This window comes from Ciona robusta, chromosome 1 (assembly GCF_009617815.1).
Source record: "Ciona robusta chromosome 1, ASM961781v2".
NCBI lineage: Eukaryota > Metazoa > Chordata > Ascidiacea > Phlebobranchia > Cionidae > Ciona > Ciona robusta.
The window spans coordinates 13,765,536-13,787,267 of record NC_143235.1 but is presented as its reverse complement, the minus strand read 5'-3'; the positions used below and the strand labels follow the sequence as shown (position 1 = coordinate 13,787,267).

The following is a 21,732-nucleotide window of genomic DNA, read 5'->3' as shown; positions in this document are numbered from 1 at the left end:
TTTTTCTGACGCATTCGCGCAGTATCTGTGACCTCGATTTTGCGCCCGCATTACTTTTTCCCGCTGCGAACGCTAGCTATAAATACGAGATTATGACGATACGGAATTCACTTTATACGTTTATAGTACAGGTACTATTTTGAGTCGAATTTCGAAAGAGTTTAGGAAAAATGAAAAGTTTAGCGTTTGCGTTCGTGTTTCTTACCATGTGCTGGTCGTTTGTCTCGTGTGAGAATAACGACGTTTGTAGTAATGTAACTGAGAGTTACAAGATATGCACAGCGGTTAGAACATTAATACGACATCAAAACGCATGCGATCCGAACCATGTGCGAGTGCTAGAGCGTCGTATACAAGTTTTAACAGGTATAGGAGTAACTGAATGAATGATATTCCTATTTATAACGTTTTTTTTTATTCTATTTTTAATAAGTTGCTGACAATTTTTATCTTGCCCCAAGACGCGTACGTCCAAATGCTAGCAGCAGGGGACCTTAAGAACCCATACCCTCTGGGCTAATACGACGCACTAAGCAATGTGCAATGGCGCCGGGCAACTAACGAATATAGTTTAATACATTTTTATGTGGTGGAATTTAAATCTTGGCAATCATGTTCCAAAGCTATGACCCAACCCTTTAAATGTTTGTTTGCTAAATTAGAAATTGATCAGATTAAATTAAAGCGAACCGAAAACGAAGTGAATATTTTAAACCCAAGAAAAGATAAATATTTACATTGTATTTTACTCAGGTACGCTTAATCGACTCACCATCCAAAAACGCAGGGGAGGTAAGTATTGCTTATAATCAACTACCCGCGATTTTGTGTAATAATATGTGGTAACATGTATAAGATGGGACACCTTTTCAATCTATTTCTCCTCCAATTTGGTAGTAAACAAACATTCAACGATTTTTTATAAAACTTTATCTTCACGGCTCCCACAGACCGTTGTTAATTGTTTATAACACGATCAGGATATTTGGTTATTATGTGTGAAAGGTGTCCCATCTACCCCCACCCTACTACAACTATACCCGCGATTTTGTGTGATAATATGTGGTAACTATAAGTAGGGTGGGGGTAAGACGTGTTTTAAGCAATGAACACAGATCTATGGAAGTCGCGAGGACACGGTTTTATAATTATTTAAACGTTATTTGTTAACTACCGAATGGGACAAGAAATAGAATGAAAATATCTGTCTCCCCCTTATTATACAACTAACTGCAAACATGTGAAATTTGTGATAACATACTTTAAGTAAACGGACTAATATTAAAAATGAGCGATATCATGAAATTTAATCTATAGTGTGTCGGTGGTTATCATAGATATGCGGAATACAAATTATGCGGTAAATCCATATTAGACTTCTAACTGTGTAATTAAGAACGTTTTGATTCAAATCTGTTCTGAATATTAAAAAGATTTAAACAAATTTTATGATGAAAATGGAAAATTTTATTTATGAATTTATGAACATTTTATCTGTTAACTTTACTGAATATGCTATAATATATATATTAGTGTGAGGTAATATGGGACGCGTTTGGCACATAATATCCAGTTGTCCTGGTCGTGTTTTAAACATTTACAAACGGGTTATGCAGGTCGTGAAGATACGATTGTATAATTTTCCGATTGTTTTTTGTTTACTACCAAATGGGACAAGAAAATATGACCCATTTTCTCTTACTTTGCTATAATACGACTCTGATGTTATAAAATTCGCAGAGTGTTCTGGGGTCATCTACCGCGGAAAATGCTACTTCCTATTGGACGACGGTTGTGAGCCAAACATGAGAAGTTATCAAGAATCTAAGGAGGCTTGCGAGGCCCAACAAGGGCATCTAGTCAAGATAAGGGACGCAGCAAATTACAATTTTCTTTTCAACTACGTTCTACGCAACGCTTATGACTTTATGAGCGAGAACCGAGATTTTGTTCTGGTTTGGACGGGAGGGGCATGGGATTACGAGGTGAACTTTAGATTGATGTATTGAATGTAGTTCCACAACTAATTCCCTATTCTGTTTTTATTTGGGATAGATTGTTTTACACCGAGCGACTTCACAAACGAACCAGTGGCATGAAAATATAGGAAACTTTAATAATAATCAGAAGTAGGGTGGGGAAAGATGGGGCTCCTTTTTATTCTATTTTCTCGTCTAATTTAGTAGTAAACAAAGAACATACAAAGAATTATAAAACTGTATCATCACGACTCCTATAGACCGTTGTTAATTGTTTAAAACACGATCAGAATATATGGATATTCGGTGCTAAAGGTGTCCCATCTTCCCCCGCCCTACTATATGTTAAAAAACACATGCCTAATAAAACAAAGACCCGAAAGACAAGTAATGCGAAACACAGCATCATGTGCATTACTTTTTGCATCTTTTATATTTACCAAACAAGCTGTAGTTCCACCAAAGCTCACGTGTTATTTGGTTACACGAAAAAATTAAACACTTTTTAACTTTCTAGCGTGGACGGGTGAGGTTCGAAAACAACCAGACGACGACATATTCCCCGTGGAATGTTGGTCACCCACTCAACATGACTGACCGTACAAATATTGCTATGGCAGTCGCTACTAGGCCCATACTGCGCGGTATGATTGACGTGCCGCCATCAAACCAGTTTTATCCACTTTGCGAAAAAGTCATGAGGTGTAGGTACGGGAAACGTAATAGGTAATTCTGGTTTCGCATCAAAATTGCCAAATTAATTTATTAATCGATTACCAGGATGTTATTAAACGATGCATAATTACTTATATGTGGATATGCCCATAAGCCGTATGCTGATATATGCGTGCTCGTGTGTAAGCCTTATTTTAACATTGTCGTGATCTTTTCTATTAAAAATATCAAACTTGAACGTAGATCGGTTTGTTTCATTGCATGATAGTGGTTAGTAAGACAAGAGTCACGTTGTCATATACCAGTAATGACTATGCTCGGGTCTAAATTTCATGGTTCATAAGTTTATTGGTCAGAATACAAAGTCCAATTACGGTGGTTACGTGATTCGGAGACGTGTACATTACTACATTGCACTTACGTAGGCGGGGTGTGGTATCGGGTGTAGAACGAGTTTCAAATAAAAAAAAAGTTTTAAACCGCCGGATTCGACCATGGCGACTACGAATTATTTATGATTGTATAGGATTCACGTGATTTTTGTGTTGGGGTAATGGGCTAACTGTGCCCTAATTCCGATGCCATGGTTCGCTGTAGGGCCTTACACTTGTACAGAATTTTCATGAATAACGGGAAACAAGAATAAGACGATACGACGATAATTACGGAGATAAAATTGGGAAGAAAATAGAAAGATTTGAATTAAATACTGCAATGATTGAAAAATTCAACATTAAGGCAATTATTTATAGTACTGTGGGGGTAATATGGGACACCTTTATCACATAATCTTCAAATATATTGATCGTGTTTTAAACAACTAACAACGGTTCATGAGAGCCCGTACGGTTTTTAATTTTTTAAACTTTCCTCGTTTATTAACAAATGAGTCGGGAAAAAGAATAAAAAGGCGTCCCATTTTACCCCAACCTACTATATACGACATTAATCTCCTTGGCCGATATTGAACAACAAACTGAAGAAGGGATGGGAAACATGATAGGGTAGGTAGGTGTTTCGCATAGACTTGTATACAGTGGACACTGCTATGACAACGCTTGTGTGTAATCAGAATTGAAAAAAAAGAAAAATTCTTAGAATTGTTAAAAAAAGAAAGAATTCTTAAAATTTTCGAAAAAAAAGAAAAACTCTCAGAATTCAAAAAAATCTCTCATTAAATTAGACAGATTTTTGGCAGATACATTATTGTATTCCTAGAACGTAAAGTTCATATTTACAAAGATAAAGTTTGAATAAGGTCGATTATGCTGCGGCAATGTTGTGGGTTGGTTATGCCAGAGTCTTGAAGATCTTCCTCAGTAATATCGCTGGGAATAAATTAATGAAGATTTAAATATGTCCAGCGAAAACATATGTAATATACTCACCCTATGAACTCAATACTGTCCCAACCATTCTCTTGCAATGCAGGAGCATATTGTTGCAACCGAAGAATGGAAAGTAGCTCGGTTACCGTGCTTGGTGGACTGACTAAAATAACATTTAATGAACGAATTCTGTGACGTACGATGGACGTTTGGAAAACGGTTCGTTTGGTTAAAAAACGCTTTGAAACAATGTTTAAAAAGCATGAAATTCGGCTCCGTGGCACGGTGGTTAGCGCGGCTGCCTCTAACCAAGAGGTTAGGGTTCAAGGCTCGTTGCTGCGTGGGCGTAGGTATCTTTGGGCAAACATTTTATTAAACCACACACCAACTATTATTGGCATGATAACCATAAACAAAGCCATGTAAATCCCAAGGACAAAGATTGTATCTTTGGGTAAGAAACTTTAACAGTAATTTCTTCAACACAGTGATCACTAATGGCAGCAAAACAATATAAAAACACAAAAAACAATTACCTACAAAGTGGTAACCCATGGGCTGCCATGAGGTGTATGAAACAGAACACCCGTGTTATAAAGACTGTCGTTATCCAACCACGCGATGCTAAAGTAAGTTACATAATGCAACTTGCATTCATTCCTAAAACAATCATTTGTTTAACATATTCATAAAATAAATATGCCAAACGACTGCACGCGTTTTACTGCATTCCTATATCAAAAGATAAAAAGACAACAACGTCAAACAATTTTTTTTCAAACTAAAAATATTTGTTTACCTTCAGCTGAACGAACACGAGGGCCACCATGTGGTGGGAGTAACCGTGGATTGACTGGGGAAATCCTACCGCTAGATGGGGCTGATGAGGCGTGAACAGTTTGTGGGATTTGTTGGTTTAGTTTTACCTTTAATAATAACACGGTTTAAAACGGTAGATGCTATTAAATATATCAGCGTGGTTGGGGTATGATGGACCATGTATATAGGTTGGGGTAAGATGGTCCATGTATATAGGTTGGGGTAAGATGGTCCATGTATATAGGTTGGGGTAAGATGGTCCATGTATATGGGTTGGGGTAAGATGGTCCATGTATATGGGTTGGGGTAAGATGGTCCATGTATATAGGTTGGGGTAAGATGGTCCATGTATATGGGTTGGGGTAAGATGGTCCATGTATATAGGTGGGGGTAAGATGGTCCATGTATATAGGTTGGGGTAAGATGGTCCATGTATATAGGTTGGGGTAAGATGGTTCATGTATATGGGTTGGGGTAAGATGGTTCATGTATATGGGTTGGGGTAAGATGGTTCATGTATATGGGTTGGGGTAAGATGGTTCATGTATATGGGTTGGGGTAAGATGGTCCATGTATATAGGTTGGGGTAAGATGGTCCATGTATATGGGTTGGGGTAAGATGGTCCATGTATATAGGTTGGGGTAAGATGGTCCATGTATATGGGTTGGGGTAAGATGGTCCATGTATATAGGTTGGGGTAAGATGGTCCATGTATATGGGTTGGGGTAAGATGGTCCATGTATATAGATTAGGGTACAAATAAGAAATAGATTAACAATGCAAGGTAATTGAGCAACTTACCTGGTTATGATTTGATGATTGACTGAATGTGGATGCTTGGTTACCCTGGTTCACATAGAAGGGCATTGTTTCAACAGCTATCTGTGAAAAGGTTTATAATTCTATAAGGAAAAAACCAGGACACTTGATTAAATAACATAATTTTTTATCCTCCAATGATATTGAAGATTATGTTATTTAAACTAAGAAGGGAAGGGTATCAACAGAAAAATGACAGTTGTTAAAACAAGTTATGGATAAATGCATGACGTATCTTGGAATTTAGGTAAGAGTCCGTTTGGTAGTAAACAAAAAAAATTTAAGAATTATAACTGTATCCTCACAACTTCCGTAGACTATTACTGATTGTTTAAAACATGATCAGGACATTTAGATAATATGTGCTAAAGGTGTCCATCTTTCCCCACAGTAATTTAACTGCTTTTTATTAATTATATCAATACTTATTACAATTTAATTCATATTTACATTTGTTTGCTGCTGGTTGAGAATCAACTGCATTTTTTCGAACTCTGCAAGTGCGTCATCCAATACATTCGTTACGGTTGCACTCGACGAATTCGGGTTCGGAGAACTTCTTGCAGGGGGTATTTTTGGCCTCGGGGCCGGGACTGGCACATTGGCGCTACGGGGTGTGAAAGTGACCCGTTGGGGAACAACTGGGGGTAAAGTGGCGTTAGGGGTAATTGTATAGATCAGGGTTTCCTAACCAGGGTACGAGTTCTAGAGGGTGTGGTTTTTAATCATTAAGATTGATTTGGTTTTTCCATATACGCAATTCTAGAAGGTGGGCGAAATTGGTTGGTAATTTGAAAGAGGTGCAGCAAGGAAAAGGTTAAGAACCACTGGTATATAGCTTGTAATATAAGCGCAGTCAAAATGTGGTAAGCGCTCTTGCCTCCAGGAGGGTTGGGTTCAGCGCTCGATGCTGCTACCATTGGGGTGTCTTTGGCCAAAATACTAAACTGCAATTATTTCAACCCAGTGGTCCGTTACGGGTTGTCTAAACTGTCAGCCAAGTACATTACAAGAAAAACACCCAAGGATAAATAAGTTGAAACAACAGTATATATTATGTCTTGCGGGAAGAGCAAAACACTCGTATAAACAAGTTACATGCATAATAGAGTTAAATTACCTGGTGGATCTGCACTGAACTGGTGAAGCAGATTGTTAAAGTTGGGGCTTGTACTTATGGTTGTTGTGGAAGCTGGTGGTCTGTTGTGTTACGTATTATATTATAGTATATGTTTTATATTAATGTATTATAGTAAATTTATGTAGTAATATGTATTGTATTACTTCTACCAGGCATAATTCTTCAACAGCTCTTCTGATATAAAAAACTTAATGTATTTCCAACATTTCTTCTGTCATTCCTGCCAGAAACGTCAGAAACACACTCGTTTTTTATACCAGATACCAGATAAACCGTTGAGAAATGATCATAGTATTGATCTGTTATATATTATGGAGAAACTCATTTAAGCTTATAAACTTACCCCGAAATAGTTCGGTTTACGGCTGGTTGGGGTGGGTTCAATTGGCCACGAGGTGGAGCCAGAGAGGTTTGTGCGGCATCTAGAAAAAAAAGTGTTTTTTTCGGGGTAAAGATTTTATATTTAAAACGTGTGCATTTTTGAGTTTTTTGATGCATGTAAACAAGTAAGCATTTTTTTTGAGTATTTTTGTTAGTCATGCAGAAAAGAGTTTTTAATAATTTTCAGAAGTTAACAGTTAGCGGTAAAACGTGTTTGTTGCAAATATGTAGAAACACATAAAAAATGTGGATTTACCATTTTCAGTTTCTCCGTAAACAGCAACTTCTGGCGTATGTTGTGTGCTGGAAGTGTCTGCTATGATTCTATTCGGGGAACTGGGATTGAGAAAAAACAATTAGTAAAACAAGAATGTAAGGTTGCTAGGAAATACCAGACAAAAAACCAAGTCCAACAAATTGTTTTTTACTTTATATTTTTTATGGAATTTGGCAATAAAAACTTGGCAGATATAGAATATTAAAATCCAATTACAGTAGTTTATACTTACGGGGCACGAGGTCTTATGTTGGGTTTAGTTGGGTTTAATCTTTGTTGTTGTATTTCATTTAAATCACTGTATGCTGCTTCTGGTATAATCTAAGTAGAAAGTTAAGATTTTATTTTTATAATGTATTACTGTGGGGTGTTTTCAAGCTAAACTTTAAATGTAAAAAAAATTAGACATAAAGATATGAACCATACAGTCAGTGGCGCAGCCAGGGGGGTTAGGGTGTCACGGCACCCCCCTTTTAAACCAAAAAAAAAATTAATTAAAAAAAAAAAATTTTTTTTGCTTAAACCCGCCAATATTTTTTCCAGCTGCGCCACTGCATACAGTACTGTGGGGTAAGATGGGATACCATTAGCACCAAAATATTTTCTATAGGCATTTCAACAATTAACAACGCTATTTTATAGTCAAGGTGAAATAAATAAATAATTTGTAAATATTCTTTGTTCATTGCCAAATGGGATGAGAAAATAGAATGAATGTACCATCTTACCCCACCAGTCCACCCTACTATAATACTCGTGTGTGTGTGTGTGTGTGTGTTCAATTTTAAAATTAAATTTTGCAACTCAAAATATTTTTTTCAATTTAAAAACTTAATTCTCCGATTAAAAATATTTCATCCAATTTTAACATTCTTCCTTACCTGGGACTTGATTCTTCTACCCTCTTCGTCCCGTGGTCCTCCGATTTGGATGAAGTCGTAAGTTTTCTCTCTCGGAGCTCTTGTGGATTCTCTGAAGGAAAAATTAAACTTTTTTAAAAGTTCAAAAAATTACAAACGACAAACATTATAACAAAATGTTTCAAAATGTTAGTATATATACTGAGTGTATAAATTGGTATTTTATATAAATAACGTATATATTTCAATGTTGGTGTATACAAATAGTATATAAAATATATTCCCCACCTAGCTTTTACATGCATCCTTCCACGTATTTGACCCGATTCTTCTCCTCTTCTTGTTAATCTTTCTTCGAATGGTTGAGCTTCCGTGCCAATCATTGAACGGAGGGCGATCACGCACTCAGCTGTCAATCAAGATAAAAGTTTCTCAGCTGTCAATCAATAAAAGTTTAAAACATCACAATGTACACCTAATGTTTTGCAGATTTGCAATACACATGTAGTAACACTTTTTAAAAATCATACAAAAATATAACCAACAAAATATGAAATGCAAAAATTCAATATAATCATAGAAAATATAAAAAATAACAAAAATAACCCCAAAAAATGTAAATTTTGATATATATATATAAATAGATAAACATAAGCCGGCATACTACATTACAACTTGCATTATTATATTTAATACAAGCAATTTAAGAAAAAAATATAAACATTAACATTAACAAAATATAAAAATCTCCTCAAAAATTTAAAAATAACCAAAATAAATATTAAATTTTATGCCTGTAGATTCTGTGGGAACATTACAAATGGCTTCATTATATAACACATAATACAAGGAATTCTACAAACCATGAACTTCATTGTCATCTTCTGCACGCACAGCCACCAATATATGTTGGTCAACCAGGAATGCTTTATCTGATATGATGGGTTCTAACTGTTCGATGGAATCTTTGTTCCACTTTATACGGGCAAGGTTTGGCCCTACATCGTGCGTGTCGAATTTCGTGTTTCGACTGCTTCGAACTGGTTCTGGATTTATGGAATATTGAGTTTAGGTAACTTGAACTATTATGAACTACTTTACTATTATAATTTACTTAGCCAGGAAAAAGTAAGGTTGCTAATAACTAATATGTTTGGGAATTTTTAGTTTTACAAGTTAAATTGAGTTTTAAATTGAAGTTATTCCGAGTTTTTACAAGTTATTTTGATTTACGACTTTTTTGTACAGCCTTTTTATTATAGGAATTAAAATGAGCAATATGAGGATCTGGTGTTATGAATAAGTAACAGACAATAAATAAGTCCAACTAATTGTACAATATAATATTGATGACTCAACACCTGCCACGTTGCATGTTAAAAACCATTAGAATTGAAATGAACATACTTAATGCGTTTACAAGTATAACACTGTAAGGATACCTTTAACACATAACGTTGTATAAATCCAAAATTAGTTTTAAAAACTAGTAAAGCTCTTTTAGAGTTGTGAGGATAACTATGTTAACATTTTTTGTAAACTATGAATTGAACGATAAAAGAGAATGAAAACCTGGACTATTTTACCCCACCCTATCATATCAAAACTTACTGTTTAGACAAACGGAGTAAAACTGAAGGAAGAAAGATGTTTTTCCTGGAACTTTTAAGATGACTTCCACCCATTCAAATGTAATTGTGGATTTCATGTCAAATGTTGACGGATTATTCCGGATTTCTGTGAAATTACATTAAATAAACATATGGAAGACAACTAATTAAGGTTGATTAGGTCTATGGTCTACTATATAAATACAAAAAAAGCAATACATATGGTAAATACTTCAGAAAGTGGATTAATGTAATTTATTTCTTTGCTTAGTTAAATGGAAAACTAACTCACACTTTGGTACCGTGTTGTCAGTTAGTAATTTTATTAAATGCAGTGTATTTCTAACATTTCATACGAGTCTTGCCAGATGGCATAAGAATCGTCAGAAACACACTATATAGTATTGGTCTGACGCATGTTTTATGACGTCATCATAGTTAATTACCTTCGTTTGATACGTATTGACCTCTTACTCCAACTTGGAAATTGGAGAAAAGCGGGGAATGATCACTGGACATTATATCGTCACTGCAACCTGAGAAGAGGTTACATGTTTGTAATGTTTAGGTTTATTTATAGTTTGTAGTTAGGTTTATTTATCCTATTCTATTGTATGTGGGCGAGGTCCCGCAGCGTGGCATAGAATAGAATAGAATAGGTTTATTTACATTTCCTCACAGCACAAGCACATGTTTAGAATGAATGGCCAACAAGTCAAAATCACTGAACATAAATGCACATGATTGGGGGGTTAACAAGTTTATAATTATTATGTGCTTACTTTGAAGGTTCAATTCGATTGCAAGGCTGACGATGCCATTTAATCGGTTAGAAGTTATAAGTTTAATTAAGTTAGTAGAAGATATTTATGTCACTTTCTGTGTGGTAACTGGTTAGCGTTCATTGTATTTAACAATTTATGACGCAACGCCATGTTATATTGATAATGTCAACAGGTTTGCTTTTCCTGTGTTTTAAACAATGAACAATGGTCTATGAAAGCCATAGAATACAGTTTTATAAATAGAATGAAAAGGTGTCCTATCTTTCCCCACTCTACTATATAATATACTAGCATCACTTACGTTGTCATGAAACGAAACTCATGCTTACCGTAAGCCAAACAAACATTGTGTGTTTCGGGGTAGGATCTCCACAGCACACGGTCACACCACGATGGGACGTTAATACGAATCCCTGTCTTCTTAACCTTAAGATGTGAGTAAGCTTCCCTGGTGCCTCGCTCGTATCGATAAGTTGGTGGGAAACAAATTTCATCCTCGCCTGTGAAAGTAGAGAGTGGTTAAATAACTGTTATTTTGTTAGATAAATAATCTTTAAACGGCTCTTCTGGTAAGAAAAATGTAACGTGTAATTCTGACGATTCGTTCGCCATTTGGCTAAGCATTATTATGGGAATGGTTTATTCGATGTTTAACATCATTTTATTATTTATCTCATCGTAAACGTTTAGCAGTCACCAGTGGGGTATATAACAGATTTAAATTTTTTTTTTGTTTAAATTGAAAAGAGGAACTAATAATATTATAATAATAACTTTCAGAGTCTCTTTAATTACAGCCGCAAAGATTTATAAATATGTTAGAAAAAGATAGGATATAGCGACAAAACAACAGTTGTTAAGACACACTTAAAAACATATATATTTGTCGTATTTTAAAAACAAAAATATATTTGTATATTAAGTCGTATTTACATTTAATTGGAAGAAAATAAGTGTCGTCACTACAAAAAAATTTAAATTCCTAACTTTTTTTCTAATATCTATCTAACCACTAACCTTAATAACGTATGATATGAATCAAAAGCTTTCTAAAACTTAAAGATCATAGTTATTAAATAGGCTTTTTATGACTTAGGGTTATGACTATTGTATCTGTGTCTACGTAAATACATTCTATGAAACGAGGAAGAAACCGGTTGCTTTGTTGACCAATCCCCTTAATATGAATACACCATCTCATTATGTCAATAGAATAAAGAAAGTAAATATCATGGAATGTTTGTACAATGTATGGAGCTGATAACAGAGGAATATTATGGGGAGGAGAATGGGACACCTTTAGCACATAATATCTAAATATCCTGATCGTGTGTAAAAAGTTAACAGCGGTCTATGGGAGTCGTAGGGATGCGGTTTTATAATTCTTTAAATGTTCTTTTTTTTTACTACTAAATGGGGCAAGAAAATATACTGATAATGAAAAGGTATTTTTTTCAATATTAGTTGTCAATGTAACTCACTCTGCTAGGTATGATGGGCTTACTCTGCAATAAACCTCACCTAGCATGCTTTACACTAGAATCTCACCTATATAGAACATAATTCTCGATTATACCATTATGGCTGTATATCATGTCATTTGGCAAGACACTTAACAGCAATTGCCTTAACCCAGCGGTCACTTATGGGTTGTCTAAATTAACAGCCATATATAAAAAATATAGATTTATGAAAAAACTTACAATATAGAAAATAACTCACTAAGTCTATGTGTATTTTAAACTTGATTAATTTGCATTGCACCCACAACAGTAAATAAATAAGCAGATTTTCATAAAAAACTCACAATATCCAGCAAAAGCTTTATTTAATTCCTTTTCTCTTCTAAGTTGGTCAACTTTGTATAGAATCGGATATTCCTTCTTCTGTATATGCGCAAATATTTCAGTGGCCTCCATTTCCAACCTAAGAACAATAGTTCGTGTAAAAAACTTGTATTTATTTAATAGAATAATCTTTTTGCGGCTCATCTGGTAGAAATCGTATTTAACTTGGTATATTTTTGTCCGGCGCCGTGGCGTAGTGGTCAGCGCGCCTGCCTGTAACCATTAGGTAATGGGTTCAAGGCCTGTCGCTGCTACCATTGTGGGTGTATGTGTCCTTGGGCAAGACACTTAACGACAATTGCTCCAACCCAGTGGTCACTAATGGGTTGTCCAAATTATCAACCATACATAAAAAAAATGAAAAACTCCAAAAAAAATAATTACCCACAAAGTAACATACATGGTAACTCGTAAGCTGGCACGAGGTGTTAAACCGGTGTGATAACGACTGTCGTTTCCAGCCACGCGAGGATAAAGTAAGTTACATTACATTCATTCATTTTTCCTGCATCGTCGGCCATTAGGTAAGACTTCAGGAAAAGGGTTGTGGGACAGCAGGCAAAACGTTAAAAAATACACTTGGTTTTATACCAGATGAGCCACTAAAAGAATATTTAGATTATGCCTGGTAGCAGAAAAGGAACAATATTTGGTAATATAATAATATTTAAATTTAAATCATAAGTGATGACACATGTTACCTGTAATTTAGATCACCCAGAAAATAAAGATGATCAAATCTATTGGCGAGATCAAACACACTGAACCTGTCTTCACCAAGGTTTATTGATCGTGAAATATCGTGATAGTTTTGGTTTCGTCTGCGATTTACGTGATTATATAATCATGAAGCTCATGGTGTGCTCATAATTATAATGGTGTTATTAATATTTTATTAACTTTTTATGACTATTTAAAATTTTACTTGGTATTTTCTCTTTAGTCTTATGCCAAAAAATAGGTTAAAAAATAATATATATTTATCTTATATTAACAATTTGTTGGGCTTTGTTTTTTGTGTCTGTTACGCCACCAGACCCTTACTGTATTTCTTTCCATAAGAATCGCCCAAATCTATGAGCACCAGATCAGGGTTGGAATTACGGCATTCATGACAGTTAATGTGCATTGAATCTTAGTTAAGGCTTTTCTTGTAGTTGGGTTGTTGAAGGAATTGTAAGTGAAAAGGCCATAACAGAATAACAGTTAGATATTTTGTCAATCGTTGAATTGACATACCGTGCACATTTCTCTGCTCCAGAGGTTAGATGAGCGTTAATAAAACAGAATGACGTTCCTCCAAATTGGAACGAGACACCCACAGCTCCTTTGTTTCCAAGAGCATTTGCGATTCCTGAGGTTAAACAAAGAAATCTAAATGTGGTGAATGTTGTGGCAAGGTATAGTAAAAAAATAAGGGCAGAAAAAAAAACATTTAGATTTTTTCTATACTTTTTTTAAGGGGGTGTTCAATTTTTAAAAAAAAGTGGGGGGGAGGATAAATAAATTTACAATTTTTTTTTATATTTTTGTTAAACGAGGTTTCAATTTCCATTGTTTTAAATTTTAAATTTTTAAAAAAATAAAAATCCCTTGATCGCCCATATTGTGCATAGTTGTAGATAAATATACATTGACATTTTAGTATTTTCTTTTTATAGGTAAATACCATTTTCCTAATTAGGCTATTACATTTTTAATTCTTGTTTATTTTATGTTGTTTTAAGTTTAGGTATTTAAAAACATTTTGTTTAATTTTTTTAAATTTACCAGTTTTGACACTTGATGTTTTGACATGGCTGACTCTATGCTTGTGTTCTTCTTTAACAAATATAAGTATCTTAATGTGCCATAATGCATCCATTGCCACCTACAATGGTTTGAAAAAATACATAGTGTAAAAATAGTTAAAATTTTAAAAAAAATTATTTAGGCATATTTGTATTAAATAATTTCTCTACCAACTTAGTTTATATAGTGAAAAAAATGTAATCTTAAAATAGTTGCACATTTTCTAAAAATAAATTTAAATATTTTTTAAATTAAAAATGTTTTTCAAAAAGTATGTCTTGAATGTTTCATAGCAACTATAATGTTCCTAATTAAAATCAAGCGGTTTAAAAATCATGACCATTAAAATGCTGTATGCTTAGCAAATATAGTAGGGTGGGGTAAGATGGGGCATGTTCTTATTTTCGATAGCCCATCTTACCCCTTAGTAGGAAATTAACTAAATACTTTTAATTATAATACTCCAAATGCCAGTTACAATAAAATAACAGTTACAACAACATACTGTAAATTGCTAAAAGCATGATCAGAAAATATGAGGTTTAGGTTCTTACAAGTTGTATTAATCTTACCCCAAAGTACTACTATACAAGAACAAATATTTTGCTTTAAAAGTGATTCTTAATAACATACCAGATGAAAAGACATGTTTGTGATATCCTGTATTGTATCATGGACCTTGTGCATCCAATCTTTCTCAGGCAACCCCGTTTCTTGCGTTCCAACCACGTATATATCATGGGGAATGGCTTGTAATGTGTCATCTAATGTCTTCCCACTTCCACTGCATAAAAACCATGAACTAATTTCATTTGGAGGAATTTCATCACCTGGAAATAATAAAGATGAATAAAATTATCCTATTATATAGGTTTTGGTAAGGTGGGGGAAGATCAGACACCTTTTTATTCTATTTTCTTGTTCCATTTGGTAGTAAACAAGGAACATACAAAGAATTATAAAACCGTATCCCCACGACCATAGATCGTTGTTAATCGTTTAAAATTTAATCAAGATATTTGGATATTATGTGCTAAAGGTGTCCCATCTTTCCCCACACTACTATATGGATATCCCTATCAGAGGAAATAGGATTAAAGCCACGTTTTACTGTATCAGCCAGATGAACAAAATAATTTTATGTTCAATTGAAATGCTTAATTTATTAAAACAAATGTATATATATATATATATATATATATATATATATATATATATATATATATATATATATATATATATATATGTAAATATATCTTCAAATGTTTTTTGTTTACTGCCAAATGGGACGAGAGATGTCCCATTTTTAATATATGTATATTATTAAATTGTCTTTAATTTCACCAAATTTCATCCTTATTCAAATTTTACAATAATTTTAATTAATAAAGTCCATTTATTAAATCAGTGTTGAAAGTTGAAACTAGCAATTTCTAATTTTAAAATCTTAGCTGTGATGACAACAATAAAGCTGAGTTTACTCATTCTCGATTGTTAATTATTACAAGGAAATAAACTCGCTGGTGGAGAAATTAATTAGCAGACAAACATGCCTAAGTAAATTTTTTCTCAGAAAAGAAAATTTAATATATGTGTACTTGTGTAGTGAATGAATAAATTTTAACACCAAAACAGAAAACACATCAGCTTGACAGAATATAAAGAATAGTTATAACGCTAAGCAACTATATAAGTCATAACAAGTAAGAAAGAATGGGCCAACTTAAAATTAAGAAAAAAGCATAACATTATGCAACTATGTAATAATATTATATTAAGCAGATATATAAGAAGTGAGGGACCCAAAACTCGCCTAAATCTTAGATCTCCAAGGACCTCATCTAAATAGAATAAAACTATAAAGTAAACAATCACATCATCTCACCCATATTCCATGACCCACAGAATATTGAGATACAATCTGGTTCAGCAGAAGTGTTATGGGTGTTCCTAACATGCTGCATCAGTTGGCAAAATACTTCACGTAGAGAACTTTTATCAAATATATAATCTCTCTTCTTATGTCCCTCAAGCACAATTCCGAGCTTGTTCTTTGATTTGTTATTTTTCACAATTTGGAGAACTAGAAATGTATAAACAACGTTACATGAATTCTAAAAGCGTTTGGAGGGATAATTTTTAATAAAAAAGCGGTAAAATCCATTCAAACAAGAAGAAAATCCATTAAAAAGTTGGCCAACACACAGTAAATATTTTATAAAATCAATAAAAAAATCTACAAAAAATTTCTATTTTTTTATAAAAGCAAGAAAAAAATGTAAAAGTCACCTTGTGAATGATCATATTCCACCGAACCTTCTCCTTTAACAATTGTTAGTTTTCCTTTTGAAGCATTTACCTTCAGTTTTTGTTTTGAACTTGTGAGGGCTCCTTCTAATTTCACCTGAATTGGAAACACGTAATCAGTAATCACACAATCAAAATACATGCTAGGTGCAATTTTTTTTCTAACTGTGTTAAAAACCATTTTTTCCTTTTATTTAATTCATTTTTTTATAATTTTGTTGCTATTTTTTTAAGCTTAATTAGTAAACTTTTTATTTTTAATTTTGTTGGTACAATTTAAACGATTCAATAGTTTTGTGTAGTACATAGGCCCATTGTTAGTGGTGCATAGAGTTGCATCTCACCTAAACTTTTGAAACAGGGGTGACACAAGAAGTTTTAGCACTCTAATTTTAGACCTAAAATAGGTTTGCTCTACTGTTAGGTGCCCATACAAACGATCATGGCAAAAATTGGCAACTATGAGTGCAACATTTACTGAATTAATCAATAAGGTTCCCTACATGGCCATCCGTGTAACTACATTCATCACTAAAGAGTTTGTTAAAAGTTCAAAACGTGACGTCTTTTGTGTAGCACCAATGTTCAAAGCAAAAGCCTTGCATATAAATATGTCAATATTATCACAATGACTTCCTTAATAGTTTGGACGTTATAAAAGAAATTAAACAAGTACAAGTAGCAGTTAACATCCATTTCCTGCAGCAAACTATTCATGATTGAATGACCAGTTAAACAAACCCACCTCAAATATTCTTTCACTTAAAGTACTAACTCGTGATGGTTTACGAGTGATGGCCACTGACCCTGTCTTGGCAACTCCAAGCATTTCCTAAAAATATTGTATTTTTGTAATTTTATTACCGTTTTTATTTAATTTTAATTCTGAAAATTTTTTTAGCGAAAAAGGGACCTATTTAATCAACCCCTTATTTAATCAATTATTTGAATATATGTTAATATACTACTAATAATATTTTTTATTTTTGGGTCAGAAATACCTGAAGGTTTATGCACGCACGCTTGTTTAGCGTCTTAACCACCGTCCCACAATCCCCCAAACGACCAAGGAAAGTATCAAGGTCCACATCTTCATTTGAAACCTAATGTAAAGTAGGGCGGGGTAAGATGGGACATGTTTTAATGCTGTATTTTTTCGAATAATTTTGGTAGTAAACAAAGATTATTTAGGGGATTATAAAACCAACTTTTTATAACTGTAAAAGAGCGTTGTTAATTGTTAAAAACATTATTAGAAAATGTTGGATCTTATGTGCTAACTGTATCCATACTCTCTCTCAGTACTATATAAAGTATTAATTAAGAGAAATTAGGTTGAGTGAATTAATTACTAACGTAGGCACTAGGCACCAATATATTGGTGGCAGATAAAAGCTTGTGTGGGATGCATACTGCAGTGCCTGCACAGGAATTTGCTAAAATGACGTAAGCTTACCCTTTTAGAAGATAACGGCTTCCGTGGTGGGGAGCCCAGGTCAAAAAGTTGTCGTAAAATGTCAATCTTAGTGAGGAAGTTTTCTAATTCACTAGAAATATATTACAGATGTCAATTAAGTTTGGTATTTAATTGGTTAATGTATTTTATCATGTGATAATACTGTTGAATGGAATAATGAAATAAATCAATATTAATTTCTAATTTTCAACCAAACCAAATGTTTATCAGTACTTAGCAAACATTTTGTGTTCATAAAATAATTCATTTACTAAGTTCCAATTAGCTGGCAGATGTTGTTTACCTTTGAAAGACTAACGCTTCTTTGGCAAGTAAAGTTTGCAGTTGCTCGCATTGTCCTACGCCACGCTTTATTGACTGCATGTCAGCTGTCAATCCACCATCTGTGGTATATTGGCTAACCAACTCCATGAAATTTGTGTTCAACCCGGGACTGAAATCAAATAATGGTAAGGTAAAAACGATTAATTGAGTAGATGCTCAAGGTGTTTGCTGGTAACAGTTGATCTATATGTATTTTTTTTTAATTCAAACAAAAACAGATAAATGACAGTTCTTCTACAACAAAAAATAACATTTCAGCAAAGGCATAGGAAATTTGTTTTTCTTTTTATAGATCAAAACTGTTGTGGTTAATACTAATAATATCATTTAATAAATAATAATAAAATAATTAACTAGCAATAATTGAAGGGACATACCAGATTGATTGTAATTCCCTTAAACGCGTAACCAACTTGTTTTGAACTATTGTCTCTTTACTTGCAGTTTCCGTTCTACTTGGTGCTTCCCTGCAATTAAAAACAATGTTATTAAAAAGATATTCAACAGAAAATACAAAAAATATGATTTTTTATTTTTTTAACAAGCATTATTTTACTCAGTGAAAAAATGCTAAATGTAAAAGAGATATATAAAGTTAAAATCTGAATTAAATAAACAATACCGTTTGGTGGCATTTGCCATAGAAATATAAATTATAATCTATGCAACGTTTCCAGAAAATTTCAGGCAAATCAGGAACAATTTAGAGACAATTTAAATTTTTTAAAAACGCGAAAGAGAGAATCTACAATTCAATATTGGGGATCTGGGTTGTCATAGTTTAGACAATAAAAAAAAACTCTGTAAAAAAAAAACATTTTGACCCAATAAAAAAAAATGTCAAAAAGGAAAATACCTTGTTGGTGGAGACGGTAATTCACGCTGTTTGTCACCAGCTAGAGATGTGTTGGATTGGGATCTGGGTATTGGGGTTGGTAATAACCTTAGAGCGGGAAAAGTTGTCCCCCTGGGTGTGGTGGGTAGGGAGGGTGGGGTGGCTGGCAGAGTTTCAAGACGAGATATGGCTAAGGTGGAATCTGAAATGATAACTTTTAGCGCAGCGGTTCCCAAACTCTTTTAAAAATGTTGCCTGGTAGACCTTTTAAAATTAAGTTGATATTTTACGGTCCTATAAAAATCAAAAATGCTATAGGAAAAATAAAAAAAAACACGAATGAAAGAAAAGACAAAAATTAACAAATACAGTAAGCGTCGTTGCTGTAAATAAATTGCATATATATATAACATTGCATTTCAGTATGCAAGGATTTTAGCCTAATAAGTGTAATCAGTGGCACAGTCAGGGGGGTTTCACCGGTGCAATCTGTCCTTAATTTAACTTTTATATAAAAAAATAAAAATTTTATATAAAAAATATTTTTGTAAATTGAGCCATGTAATACTATTATTTACTGTTTACCAAAGATCTAAAATTTACCAAATGCTGAAGATGTTGAAGGCCTTGTTTTGCTATCCAACCCCACAGGATTAGATAAACCACAAACCAATCCATTTTGTGAATTTCTATATTCATGTACAAGTTCGGTCAAACTTTTAAATTTCCTTTGTTGAACTCCGTTGACGGTCTGACAAAATAAATGTGAATGAAATTTAGTTTGTCTCTTGTGTGAGGATAACATATATTAAAAACGGTTATAAAATTAAAAAGACTACAAACAAAAACGTTTAAAAAATTTAAAAAAACTTACAAACAATGTAAAAAATAAACAAAGTGAGCCTAAAGAATTAAGTTAAGAATAAAAACACCCCAGTAATTCAGATATTTTGCACACAATATATTATCCTGAATTAGGAAGCGGTTGAATGAATAGGAAATTGATGATTCAGCAGGTGCAGCTAAATACTATATTTACTCATACTGTATATATATGATCAACTATTACAACTAAAACAGTAAATATTCGTTGCAGACCTTAAGAGCTGATTGGTGTTTTAACATTAAGAAATATCAATATTATAAATTGTCCAGCGCCGTGACACAGTTTTTAGCAGGCCTTTAGCCAAGAGGTAATGGGTTCAAGTTCAATGCTTATCGCTGCTACCATTGTGGGAGTATGTGTGTCCTTGAGCAAGACACTTACTGTCAATTGCTCAAACACAGTGGTCACTAATGGGTTGTCCGAAATATCAACCATATTTTTAGGCTATGCGAATAAAAAGTTCATTTATTCATTCAATTACAACTCTGGCCTAAATCCCAAATCCCCTGATGGTCTAGGCGTGGTATAAAACTTGCAAAAAATAGAACAAAACTTGTAATACAAAAACACAAGCAACAGATTATGTATTACCTGTACTGCCAAGGTATTATTCTCAGTTGGCAGTATTCTATATGTGTGTACAGAATTGTTGAATCTGAAATTAAAGAAGGCACCGGTCATAGTGAAGAATCCTATTCTACATTACAGATTAGGCTGGTAAAAAGTGGTAGCGGTGATGAATTAGTGGTTAGTATTTGGGGTTAGGGGTTGTAGGGATTGCAGGGTTGAGTAGTTGGGGATTACAGGTTACCTATATAAGTATTTAAAGTAGTTACGATAATACCGAAGGGGGTGAAATGTGAAGTGTTCAAACAAAACGCCATGAATTTGTGAGATAAAATCTAGGCTAGGGAAGGGTCCTCTGGTACGTTACATGCTAGTGAAAAGTGTTAAAGGTTGGTAGTTATGGTGGGTCCCTTTAATTAGTGTATGTCCGCTATGTTCACTATGTCCGCTATGTCCACAATATTCAATACATAATTAGTGGACCTAGCGAATATGCACTAATTAAAGGGACCGGTTAGGGGTTAATTGTTATGTTTAGCAGTTAATGTTGGGGTAGTATTTTTCACTAGGATTGACATTTTAGCCAAGTTTCCATAATGGTGATCTAATAAATTGTATAACTAATTTATAAACTTACAAAACACTCAACGCATAAGCCCCTGCCCTTGATTCGCTTGCTCTAACAACAAAACTACCATCTACTGCAGCAGAAAGCAATAGTTCTTCTGATTGCTGTCGATTAACACGCCCATGATACCATATTTCATCGCTCATTATTTATATCCCAACAGGTTTACCATAACGTAAATTGAAAGATACTTTTAACCTAAAAAAAATCAATTTAAAACTGAAACACGCGAATTAAATCACTAGATCGGAAATTACTGTACTCATAAACCAATAATCTAAATTATAGTAAGGAGGCAAAAACAAAATATGCAAATAATCAAAATGTGCAGTATAAGAAAACCCTGCAATAGTTCAAAATCTGTTACTACACCCAAACCAACAAGGAAGCTTATA

The 21,732-nt window shown here is 33.7% G+C and overlaps 2 protein-coding genes across 3 annotated transcripts; one reads left to right on the top strand and one right to left on the bottom strand.

The window, feature by feature from the left end:
• Positions 1 to 43: 43 nt before the first annotated feature.
• On the top strand, positions 44 to 2,896 carry LOC149743529 (uncharacterized). Of its 2 annotated transcripts, XM_089885603.1 has the most exons (4): positions 68 to 366; positions 754 to 792; positions 1,741 to 1,985; positions 2,497 to 2,896. In XM_089885603.1, the coding sequence occupies exons 1-4, from the start codon at positions 171 to 173 to the stop codon at positions 2,707 to 2,709; spliced, it is 693 nt and encodes a 230-aa protein (XP_089741729.1). In that variant the 5' UTR covers positions 68 to 170; the 3' UTR covers positions 2,710 to 2,896. The 2 variants fall into 2 exon arrangements, with proteins under 2 accessions (XP_089741738.1, XP_089741729.1); XM_089885612.1 differs by lacking the exon at positions 754 to 792 and having other exon boundaries at positions 44 to 366.
• Positions 2,897 to 2,978: 82 nt separating this feature from the next.
• LOC149743528 (phosphatidylinositol 3,4,5-trisphosphate 5-phosphatase 2-like) lies at positions 2,979 to 21,692 on the bottom strand. Its single transcript, XM_089885162.1, has 31 exons — positions 21,347 to 21,692; positions 20,734 to 20,797; positions 19,860 to 20,007; positions 19,278 to 19,458; positions 18,799 to 18,888; positions 18,381 to 18,530; positions 18,077 to 18,167; positions 17,622 to 17,723; positions 17,366 to 17,452; positions 16,603 to 16,717; positions 16,199 to 16,396; positions 14,947 to 15,143; positions 14,293 to 14,392; positions 13,762 to 13,876; positions 13,224 to 13,343; positions 12,483 to 12,601; positions 11,005 to 11,175; positions 10,337 to 10,426; positions 9,892 to 10,017; positions 9,144 to 9,326; positions 8,569 to 8,689; positions 8,302 to 8,392; positions 7,653 to 7,741; positions 7,400 to 7,479; positions 7,106 to 7,184; positions 6,742 to 6,821; positions 6,072 to 6,262; positions 5,604 to 5,684; positions 4,782 to 4,908; positions 4,043 to 4,145; positions 2,979 to 3,982 (listed from the first exon to the last, which is right to left on the bottom strand). The coding sequence occupies exons 1-31, from the start codon at positions 21,481 to 21,483 to the stop codon at positions 3,889 to 3,891; spliced, it is 3,720 nt and encodes a 1,239-aa protein (XP_089741288.1). The 5' UTR covers positions 21,484 to 21,692; the 3' UTR covers positions 2,979 to 3,888.
• Positions 21,693 to 21,732: the final 40 nt, after the last annotated feature.

What these genes read in the sequence shown, in the direction of transcription:
- LOC149743528 (XM_089885162.1), bottom strand. Translation starts at nt 21,483, where the DNA reads ATGAGCGATGAAATATGGTATCATGGGCGTGTTAATCGACAGCAATCA. An exon ending in TAAAGCTTTTGCTGGATATT is followed by an intron (nt 11,176 to 12,482) that starts GTGAGTTTTTTA and finishes CTACTTTCACAG; the next exon opens with GCGAGGATGAAATTTGTTTC. An exon ending in AACATAAGACCTCGTGCCCC is followed by an intron (nt 7,480 to 7,652) that starts GTAAGTATAAAC and finishes TCTCAATCCCAG; the next exon opens with TTCCCCGAATAGAATCATAG.
- LOC149743529 (XM_089885603.1), top strand. Translation starts at nt 171, where the DNA reads ATGAAAAGTTTAGCGTTTGCGTTCGTGTTTCTTACCATGTGCTGGTCG. An exon ending in TCGTATACAAGTTTTAACAG is followed by an intron (nt 367 to 753) that starts GTATAGGAGTAA and finishes TATTTTACTCAG; the next exon opens with GTACGCTTAATCGACTCACC. An exon ending in GAGGGGCATGGGATTACGAG is followed by an intron (nt 1,986 to 2,496) that starts GTGAACTTTAGA and finishes TTAACTTTCTAG; the next exon opens with CGTGGACGGGTGAGGTTCGA.